This window comes from Engraulis encrasicolus, chromosome 18 (genome assembly GCF_034702125.1).
Source record: "Engraulis encrasicolus isolate BLACKSEA-1 chromosome 18, IST_EnEncr_1.0, whole genome shotgun sequence".
NCBI lineage: Eukaryota > Metazoa > Chordata > Actinopteri > Clupeiformes > Engraulidae > Engraulis > Engraulis encrasicolus.
The window spans coordinates 31,835,570-31,845,569 of NC_085874.1; the positions used below are offsets into that span (position 1 = coordinate 31,835,570).

The following is a 10,000-nucleotide window of genomic DNA, read 5'->3' on the forward strand; positions in this document are numbered from 1 at the left end:
TGGGAGAAAAGAATTAAGACTAAGCTCTATCTATCCACCTATCCACCAACACAATAATAATGAAGTGTAAGATGATAGCCTGTGCGCAGCATGCAGCGCTTATCAATGACGGTGGATTGTTGGTGGAGCTCACGACTTTCACCTATAAGTTTGATGCAACAGTGGGTTGGCTATTTTCCATTAAGGAATTGTGTTTGAGGTTGTGCGCAAAATCATGGCACATTGTCCTTCACCTGTGGATAGTAGCCTATACACGTCTACCGCCAGCTTCATGAGAACAATGTTTCACTGTCGGCTACTGTGATAAGCGGTGGGAAATATAGCCTATACGATGTCATCTCAATAGTGGAGTTCCGTGCATGGGATTTCATCTGGGTCAGTCAGAAATGGCAGTTTGCTTTAGCGCCAGGAAGAGTGTTTTTTCAAACAAGAAAACTGGTTCATCATAGGCAGGTATGCATGGCTAAACTGACTTTACCGTTTGCCCAAGTGCTATCGTTTTCCTCTGGTAATAGCACCGGGCGTCACTACAGTTAGGTGACCTCGCGCGCATAATAAACCCATTAAAATATAGGCATAGACTTCAGTGTCTTTCAGAGCAATATGAACCAATCAGCTCGGCTTTGCAACTAAACAAAATACTTTCCTGATGTCTACTTAACTAAAATAAGCTGCATTTTGTCTAATATTTGGAGACATCGCCTTGCCCTTTCTGCAGAGCGATTTTGGGAAGCGCCTCTCTCTCGTTCTCTCTCTAGTTCTCTCGCTCACACACAAAGCGACGCTTGCACTCTTCGCAAGACATATGTCACTTGACTCATCTTGTTGGATAGACCAGCCAAACTTGCAAGCTAGATAGCCAATAGTTTCGATTGTGCTGCTTGGGGAGGAGGCAAAATTGGTACAATTTAGGCTGCATGAAAGCATACACGTTAACTTTCACGTTGTGCGATGGATGGATGGAGACAAGTTTGGAATCGCTCCCCCTCTCGCTCACACACACACACGCGCGACGTAATTCTCTGCACTCTTCGCAAGACACTTGACTCGTCTTATTGGATACCATCCAAACTTGTAAGCTAGATAGCCAATAGTTTCGATTGTGCTGCTTGGACTGGATGTATTTAAACTGTTAAAATTTAGGCTGCATTAAAGCATCCACACGTTTCAACTTTCACGTTGTGCGATGGGTGGAGACAAGTTGGGAATCGCTATAAGTTAGAGATTTTTTTTAAACATGGGCTGGCAAGATGTAAATTACCTGCACTGCTTGAAAAAGACGATCGACTATGTGCCTCAGGCATCTTAAATACTAAAAACTAATAGGCGGATGGCGGGCGGATTCGGTTTTGGAAATTGGAGAAAAAACATTAGGGCGGGTGGATTAGAAATTCTGAGAAGCGGTTGCGGATGAAATAATACGTCAACCGCGCACCTCAGACATTGCTGAAATGGGCCTGTACTGCTGCTGCTTAAATGAGCCTGAAGTGTTACCGCTGCTAGATGGCACTGTTGCTTATGTTGCTGGGACAACAAATAGACACGCACTTAATTTTTTTCCCGGTTTCCCGTCATGGCTTTCCCGGGAAACGGGAAATTGTTTTGATCAAGTTTCCCGGGAATCCCGGGTCCCGGGATTAAACCCTAATGCAGTCCCTTTCTATACCTTAGCTTTCAGTTCACAAATGTTAACTTCTTTGGTTCATGACTACTGTAGTTTTTTCCTTTTCTTTCTGTAGCGATATGACCTGCTGTGCTTCCACACACTACCAAATGAGGCAGTCAGCGTTCGCGCACGCACACACACACACACACACACACACACCCAAACACACACACACACACACACACACACACACACCTTATACTACTCAATACCCACCCAAAACACACACACACACACACACACACACACACACACACACACACACACACACACACACACACACACACACACACACACACAGGCGCACACACACACACACACACACACACACACACACACACACACACACACACACACACACACACACACACACACACACACACACACACACACACACACGAAGCAGACCTGGTTAACCTCAGCTTTCTCCATCTACATGGTGGCCGACTCAGCAAGGAACCACACACACACACACACGCACACACACACACACACGCACACACACACACAGACACACACACACACACACACACACACACACACACACACACACACACACACACACACACACACACACACACACACACACACACACACACGCACACACACACACAGACACACATGTATACACACAAACTCACACACACACACACACACATGCACACACATACACACACCTGCCAGTCTAATGTTCTTCTCTGTGCAATGTGCTCCCCAGGATCCGTTCGTGTTTGAGCCCAGCTGTGTGTTCAAGGTGGACGAGTTCGGCTTCTTCATCACGTGGAAGAGCGATGGAAAGGTCAGTGTGATTTTGTGTGTGTGTATGTATGTGTGCGCGTGTGTGTGTTCGCATTCTTGCCCTTGTATAGGTGTGTGTGTGTGTTTGTGTGTGCAAGCTTGTGTGTGTGTGTATACGCAAGCTTATGTGTGTGTGTGTTTGTGTGTGTGTGTGTGTGTGTGTGTGTGTGTGTGTGTGTGTGTGTGTGTGTGTGTGTGTGTGTGTGTGTGTGTGTGTGTGTGTGTGTGTGTGTGTGTGTGTGTGTGTGTGTGTTTGTCACAGCAATCCCATCAATATACACCCAAAATACACACATGTCACTTTCACAAAATTCTGAAACTGAGAAAAGATTACTTACTCCTTATTTTATTCCATCAAAAGTTACTTGTAGATTGCGTAAATCTGTGTCTTCTCTCAGGCTTTCTTCACTTCTTTTTCTTAAGTGGTAATATAGACATGAAATTATTTTAAATCTGAAAGGAGAAAAACATTTATTTTTACATTGGGCCCTTGATTTCACATTATAACATCATGTTCTACTTCCCCTGTAACGTGTGTGTGTCATTTGGAGCTTGCGATTCACTCCTGGGCGCCTCCTCGTCTCCAGCTCAGGTGCGCATTTCCTCTCTGTGTTTTTGTCATCTGTAGTCCCGGGAAACAAGCCTGTCGTGTCGCACAGTGTGAGCATTCTGCTTGCATCCGACTGCCGGCTCGTATAGTATGAGGACGTAAGTCGTGAGATATGAACTTTTAAACCGTGAAATTCCCTCGTGCAGTGTGAGCAGGAGCTTACTGTAATACCCACAATTGAATGCATCACACAGTGTAAACCCACCTTAATACAGTTTTTGAAAGACGTCACATCCAGCTTTACCAGAGTTTCAAACACTGTATTACCCGCAAAAACCGAGAAGTTTCCAAACAAGCAATCCACCTACGCATTATGAGTGGTAGTGAACCGTAATGAATTTAAAAACAAGGTAGTTTGTGCATACAAAAAAGGGCCCATAGGAAGTTGTTTCATGGCCGAATGTCTTTGACAAAGCTCCAAATGTCATACAACATACAGGGTGAGTAGAACATGATGTTAGAATGTGAAGTCAAGGGCCCAATGTAAAAAAAATGTTTTTCTTCTGTAACATGCACAGCCACCTTTAAGTAGCTTAGAACTAAATTCCTTTTCACTAAAATAACCTGGATAAGAGAGAATCTTGACAGAAATACATTTTTAGCAGTGATTTTTCAGTTAAAGCTGAAGCAATATGTAAAAGTTTGTGACAAAAATAGAGTTCAGCAAGAGAAAGGGATAGAGAGAGAGAGAGAGGGAGAGAGAGAGAGAGACTGAGAGAGAAGAGGGTACAGTAATGTAAAGAGTCTAATGCTTAGCCTAATCTAGCATTAGTATAATAATTTACTTTAATCCGGCATGTTGTGTTAAATTTGGCATAATAACTCTCTTCCAGCACCAGCAGTGTTTAGGCAGCGGAGATGAATAACGCTGCACTAGGTTTGCTTGTGTGTGCGTGTGTGTGCGTGTGTGTGTGTGTGTGTGTGTTAGGGGTGGGCGATATGGGCAAAAAAAGTTATCTCGATAATTTTTAGAATTTTCACGATAACGATAATTTGACGATAATTTCCAAAATTCCGGGGGGGGGGGGGAATTCCAGACTAATTTCAGACTAATTTCAATTCTGCACTGGAGGTAGTAGTGCTGCATTTGTGTTTCAACTGGGAAGGGACAGAGAGTTGGGAAAAAAATGCTGTGCTGAAGAGCTTTCACTTTTTGAATTTAATAATATGCATATGCTGGACTGTAAAGTAATACTTCATCACTTGTCATGAAAACATATCCATGTAAATAAAAAAATAGTTTTATGATGTATTGCTAATGATTCTGTTAGAGGACAGTCATGGAAACAGTGCATTTGTAGATAGGAATCAGAACCTTACTATGGCAGCTGCAAATTGCATGTGTTGGATTTCACACATTGTAATTTAACTCACTGCGCGAGTCTAACTTAACATTACTTTTCCACCTAAGCAGTTATGATATCTATACATGCAGGTGGGTGTTTGAGTAGTGAGTAACAGCCAATCTATTTGTAGAGAACAACATTGCTTAGCTTAGTTCGCTAACTAGCATGCTAACGCGATTTCTCAGACCAGAGACAAAGCTATTTCTCTTCCTAACTATTTGGCTTTCCATAATCACAGACAGTTGCTGATTAAAGCACATAGTTCCAAAACGCCCTCAGCATCATGCAATGGCTGGTTTAATGGTTGAATTCCTCATGTAAATCCACCATTTGGATAACAGCAACTGTCCTTCACTGCCCAGCAGCAGAAGCACTGCAGGAGTGACACGAGATCTTTCTCTCCGTCTGCTATAAACGCTGCAGCCCGCCCCCCTCAGCACTGTCTGCTCATTGGTTCACAGACTTATTCTCCAGTTCACAACAACATTACTATTGGCTCAAAGGCTTGGCTGTCGTCGCTGTCTGGAGGAGTCCTGTCACAGCGCTTTGTTGAGTTTAGCGACTTCATAAAAATATCTCGATATTGCAAAATTACTCATCGTCAAAACAACATTCACGATAACTTCGCAGACGATATGTATCGCCCACCCTTAGTGTGTGTGTGTGTGCACGTGTGCACGTGTGTGCGTGCGCGTGTGCCCGTATGTGTGAGTGAGTGTGTGTGTGCGCACGCGCCCGTGTGTCTGTGCATACACTACATGAGTTTATGTGTGTGTGCATGTGTATGTGTGTGTGCCTGTGTGTGTGTGCGTCCGTGCGTGTGTGTAGGCCTGTTATCAATCTAATTCGTAACAGGATCTGGCCTCCTGGTAATCTAATTGGTCTCTCTCTGCTCAGAGTCTGACCCCTCCCTATGTCGTGCCTGTGTGTGTGTGTGTGTGTGTGTGTGTGTGTGTGTGTGTGTGTGTGTGTGTGTGTGTGTGTGTGTGTGTGTGTGTGTGTGTGTGTGTGTGTTTGTGTTTGTGTGTGTGTGTGTCATTGTAGGAAGGGCAGGTCCTGGAGTGTTCCCTCATCAACAGTATCCGAGTCGGAACAGTGCCCAAGGTAAGGCTCAGTATACAGTACATGCACCATCACATTCAAACCAAACGTGTGTGTGTGCGTGTGCGTGTGCGTGTGTGTGTATATCTGTCTGTCTGTTCTTCCCTGACTGTGCACAGTATTAGTAAGATGTCTATAGGGTCAGAAAACTTGCGTTGTTCCTGTGTGTATCTGGGTGTGTGTGTGTTTACAGTACTTATATATATTTTTTTAAACACGTGCGTATGTCATATGACCTGTGCTACTGCTAGTAGTACTAAATCGCCTAAAACACACCAAAACGTACTTTCCCAGACCGGGACCACTATTTCCATTATAAACCCAAGCACACACATTTAAAAGCTCCTTCCCTGACCGGGAATCGAACCCGGGCCGCGGCGGTGAGAGCGCCGAATCCTAACCACTAGACCACCAGGGAGCTGTTCTCCTGCATGGACCCCTCACCACACAGGGCTGGCCAGACTTGTGCCTGTGTAGAAATCATATGTTGCTCTCCGGAACGCAAATACACTTATAAAGTTGGTGATATATTTTTACCATGTTAGTGTGACCCTTCTTTATCCCCCCTCCCCTCGCCCCTGTCCTGGTTGAATGACAGGTGGACTCAGGGTGCGATTTGTCGGAAAACCAGAAGGGATGATATGTTTCAGATTTTAAGCAATATAAATGGAATTGCCTTAAACTGTGATTAAAATCATGAAGCGACAGTGGCCATATCAAAACCAGAAGGGGGGACAATCCCCCCCATCGATCCCCCCCTACAAATCGCACCCTGGGTGGACTTATACATGGGTTCACCGTGTTTACAAACATGGTGTTGTGAGGAGGGGCAAGACACTGGCAGCCAACCATGTGAGCTATTGTTTTGACCGACAGCGGTTTCTAACAGTTAGAGGTTGAGTTGTGCGCAGCTAGAGTCGCGCAGGCAGGGGAAAACAAAAAATTAGAACCCATGTATAGCCAGGGAGCTCTTCTGATGTCAGGATCTCACAGGATATCTTCCTTTTCAGCATCCCAAGTGAATATTAACTTGCACCATGCCTGATGTCAGGGTTTTTAGCATATGCCCCCCAAAAAACGAGTTAATCTATGCATGAAATATTTAGTTGATGTTATTTAGTTGTTATATTTAATTAAATATATTCCAAAAAGTAGCCAGACTAACTGGGTTTAGTGAAATGGCTGGCCTACATGTTTTTTCATACAATCTCCTGTTGTGTTGTACTGTTTGTGAGACCGTAGTAGACAGTAGTAACCTTAGAGTATGACTGTTTGCTATTACAAACCAAATACACACACAGTTAAAAGCTCCTTCCCTGACCGGGAATCGAACCCGGGCCGCGGCGGTGAGAGCGCCGAATCCTAACCACTAGACCACCAGGGAGCTGTTGCAAAGAGTTAACCTCACGCGACCCGCTCTACCCCCCCCCTACCCAGCCTGAAAAGTGGGTAGTTCAACGGCTTGCCGTGAAATATCACACCTAGCCCTAGGGCCATCTGTACGTTCAGCCCTGTGTGCTGTATGTGACAGTGTATCATCCCAACTCGTCAATTTACCAGACTACAATTTTTGACTTCTAACTAAGGTATGACCTTGGAGTCAAACTGTGACATGCGCCTCAAAGTTGCCCCTTTATGGCAGCATAGGCCACCAGTGACAGAGCCTTTCATGCACTCCTCTGAAATAAGCTACCCAGCCACACTCAAAATGCCTCTTCACTGGCCATCTTTAAACAACACCTTAAAACCCATCTCTTTTTGGAGGCCTTTGGCTTCTAGTGTCCATAAGCACACACCTACATACTTACACACACTTACACTGATATTATGTAAAGCGACCTTGGGTGTTTTGAAAGTCGCTATATAAAACGAAGGTATTATTATTATTATTATTATTATTATTATTATTATTATTATTATTATAGCTTCACTGACGGTTAGGCCACCTAGTCAACATGCAACGTGGCAGGTATGCCCCCTACATGAAAAAAATGCACTCTGGTGAACGGTAGTCAGAAATTGACGAGTTGGGATGACACTGTGTTGGTGTGTACAGATAGCTGTTTTACAGTTCTTACCACTATTTCCTTTATAAACCCAAGCACACGCATTTAAAAGATTCTTCCCTGACCGGGAATCGAACCCGGGCCGCGGCGGTGAGAGCGCCGAATCCTAACCACTAGACCACCAGGGAGTGTTTTTGAGACATGGATCCATCTCAACACACTACTGGACATTCTTATGCCTATGTTGCAATCATTCCTTTTTCCCCATTGCAGAAAATAACAAACCTGTGCTTGCTACATTGGTGTACGTGCGTGTGCGTGTGCGTTTGTGTGCATACCTGTCAACCATCCCTAATTTCCCGGGAAACTCCCTAATTTTGACTCATTTCCCGCATTATTCCCGATTTGACATTTTCCCCGGAAATATCCCGTCGGACACCGTCGGTCCAGTAATTATCCCCACGGCCCTGTCAGTAAGCCTGCGCGGCCACACCCCCTCCTGAAGAGAGACGGAGAGGGTCTTCTCTTGCTTATTGCGACCTGCCAGTAGATTTTATGCCAGATGCCACCAAGTTCCTTGAAAATGCGAGCTGTCACCCTCGAGCTCCGTAGGCGTGTGCGCGCCAACTCGCCTCAGAAACCGTCAGTTCATACAACGCGGTAAACAGCCTCGGAACAAATCATGTGATTAACCTAATCACAACCTGCACCAGCACAAAGTTTTTGCATGAGCCCCAGACAATTGTAACGACAAAATAGCATGGAGAAACTGATAATTCATTGTTTTTCACACTTTATGTTAATTTAAACGTGCGCTGAAAAGCAAAGTAGAACGCACCGCTTGATCCGTCTCTGTTGACTGTCAGTATTTGGCCTATAGAAAATGTCCCGAATTTTGGCTTCAAATATGGGAATTTTCCCGAATTTTGGTAACTCAAAGTTGACAGGTATGGTTTGTGTGTTCCCTTTTAAGCTTGCTTGTAGAATCTGCTTGTATGTGTGTGTGAACCATATTCTCACATTTGGGTCTTGTGTTGATTTGTAACAGTTTTCCTCACTGTGCCACTTCAAACAGCTGTTTTCCCGCATAAATGTCACCAATAACACAAGAACAGCAAACCAAAACTTGCTTTCCCTGACCGGGAATCGAACCCGGGCCGCGGCGGTGAGAGCGCCGAATCCTAACCACTAGACCACCAGGGAGCTGTCCTTTTGCAAGGACCCCTCTCAACACAGGGTTGACCATACCTATGCCTCTCTCAAATTCCGAAATTGGTCTTCACATTGAGAAAATGTGCTTTCCCTGACCGGGAATCGAACCCGGGCCGCGGCGGTGAGAGCGCCGAATCCTAACCACTAGACCACCAGGGAGCTGTCCTTCTGCAAGGACCCCTCTCCACAGAGGGTTGACCATGCCTATGCCTGTCTCAAATTCCTGCATTGACCTCCTGAAATTGGTCTCCAAATTGGGAAAATGTGCTTTCCCTGACCGGGAATCGAACCCGGGCCGCGGCGGTGAGAGCGCCGAATCCTAACCACTAGACCAGTGGTTCCCAACCTATGGGTCGGGACCCACCTTATGGGTCGCCAAAGATCCACAGGGGGTCGCGGAGCCCTCTTGATTTTAAGGGGTTTCATTTTAAATATATATAGCCCATGTTGAATAAAAGACAAAGCATTTAACTAATAAATGCATAGAAGCAACAAATTGTAAGTGCTACATTAAACATTTATTATATATTTGACCAAAGACCAATTGAGGAATAAAATAACTAAAATTAGTTTTCTCAGGAAACAGAGTGCATCTTGTGACTCCTTCTCGTGCGGGCGCTCGCGTGGTTGGGTCACCAAAGCTTACAATAGTAAAAACATGGGTCCCTTAAGAAAAAGGTTGGGAACCACTGCACTAGACCACCAGGGAGCTGTTCTTTTGCAAGGACCCCTCTCGACACAGGGTTGACCATGCCTATGCCTGTCTCAAATTCCGAAATTGGTCTTCACATTGAGAAAATTTGCTTTCCCTGACCGGGAATCGAACCCGGGCCGCGGCGGTGAGAGCGCCGAATCCTAACCACTAGACCACCAGGGAGCTACTCTTCTGCAAGGACCCCTCTCCAGAGAGGGTTGACCATGCCTATGCCTGTCTCAAATTCCTGTATTGACCTCCTGAAATAGGTCTCCACATTGAGAAAATGTGCTTTCCCTGACCGGGAATCGAACCCGGGCCGCGGCGGTGAGAGCGCCGAATCCTAACCACTAGATCACCAGGGAGCCGCTATAGTTATAAAACCCCCTGTGACTCGCGTCTCTCCCCCCTTGCTCTTGATTGACTAGTGGCTTTGCAGCCTGATGAATGGCAACAGCTGTGAAGGGTGGAGCCTTCTACTCTCTATTACCCCTCTCTGCTGTCAGCAGCTGTTACGTACTCTACCCTACTCGCTCCTTGGCAGCAGAGCAATGGCTCTCAACCTTA

At 45.4% G+C, this 10,000-nt stretch overlaps 1 protein-coding gene and 7 non-coding genes across 8 annotated transcripts in view; 1 reads left to right on the top strand and 7 right to left on the bottom strand.

The window, feature by feature from the left end:
- LOC134468208 (1-phosphatidylinositol 4,5-bisphosphate phosphodiesterase beta-4-like) overlaps window positions 1-10,000 on the top strand; it is a 92,914-nt gene that overhangs the window by 78,940 nt on the left and 3,974 nt on the right. The window contains exons 5-6 of the mRNA XM_063222149.1: window positions 2,385-2,465; window positions 5,465-5,524. Of these exons, the coding sequence (XP_063078219.1) occupies window positions 2,385-2,465; window positions 5,465-5,524 (141 nt within the window). The remainder of the gene's footprint in view (window positions 1-2,384; window positions 2,466-5,464; window positions 5,525-10,000) is intronic.
- trnae-cuc (transfer RNA glutamic acid (anticodon CUC)) lies at window positions 5,868-5,939 on the bottom strand. Its single transcript has one exon. It is a non-coding gene; the product is annotated as a tRNA-Glu (tRNA).
- On the bottom strand, window positions 6,834-6,905 carry trnae-cuc (transfer RNA glutamic acid (anticodon CUC)). The gene has a single exon. It is a non-coding gene; the product is annotated as a tRNA-Glu (tRNA).
- On the bottom strand, window positions 7,644-7,715 carry trnae-cuc (transfer RNA glutamic acid (anticodon CUC)). The gene has a single exon. It is a non-coding gene; the product is annotated as a tRNA-Glu (tRNA).
- trnae-cuc (transfer RNA glutamic acid (anticodon CUC)) lies at window positions 8,659-8,730 on the bottom strand. Its single transcript has one exon. It is a non-coding gene; the product is annotated as a tRNA-Glu (tRNA).
- Window positions 8,827-8,898, bottom strand: trnae-cuc (transfer RNA glutamic acid (anticodon CUC)). The gene has a single exon. It is a non-coding gene; the product is annotated as a tRNA-Glu (tRNA).
- Window positions 9,545-9,616, bottom strand: trnae-cuc (transfer RNA glutamic acid (anticodon CUC)). Its single transcript has one exon. It is a non-coding gene; the product is annotated as a tRNA-Glu (tRNA).
- trnae-cuc (transfer RNA glutamic acid (anticodon CUC)) lies at window positions 9,727-9,798 on the bottom strand. The gene has a single exon. It is a non-coding gene; the product is annotated as a tRNA-Glu (tRNA).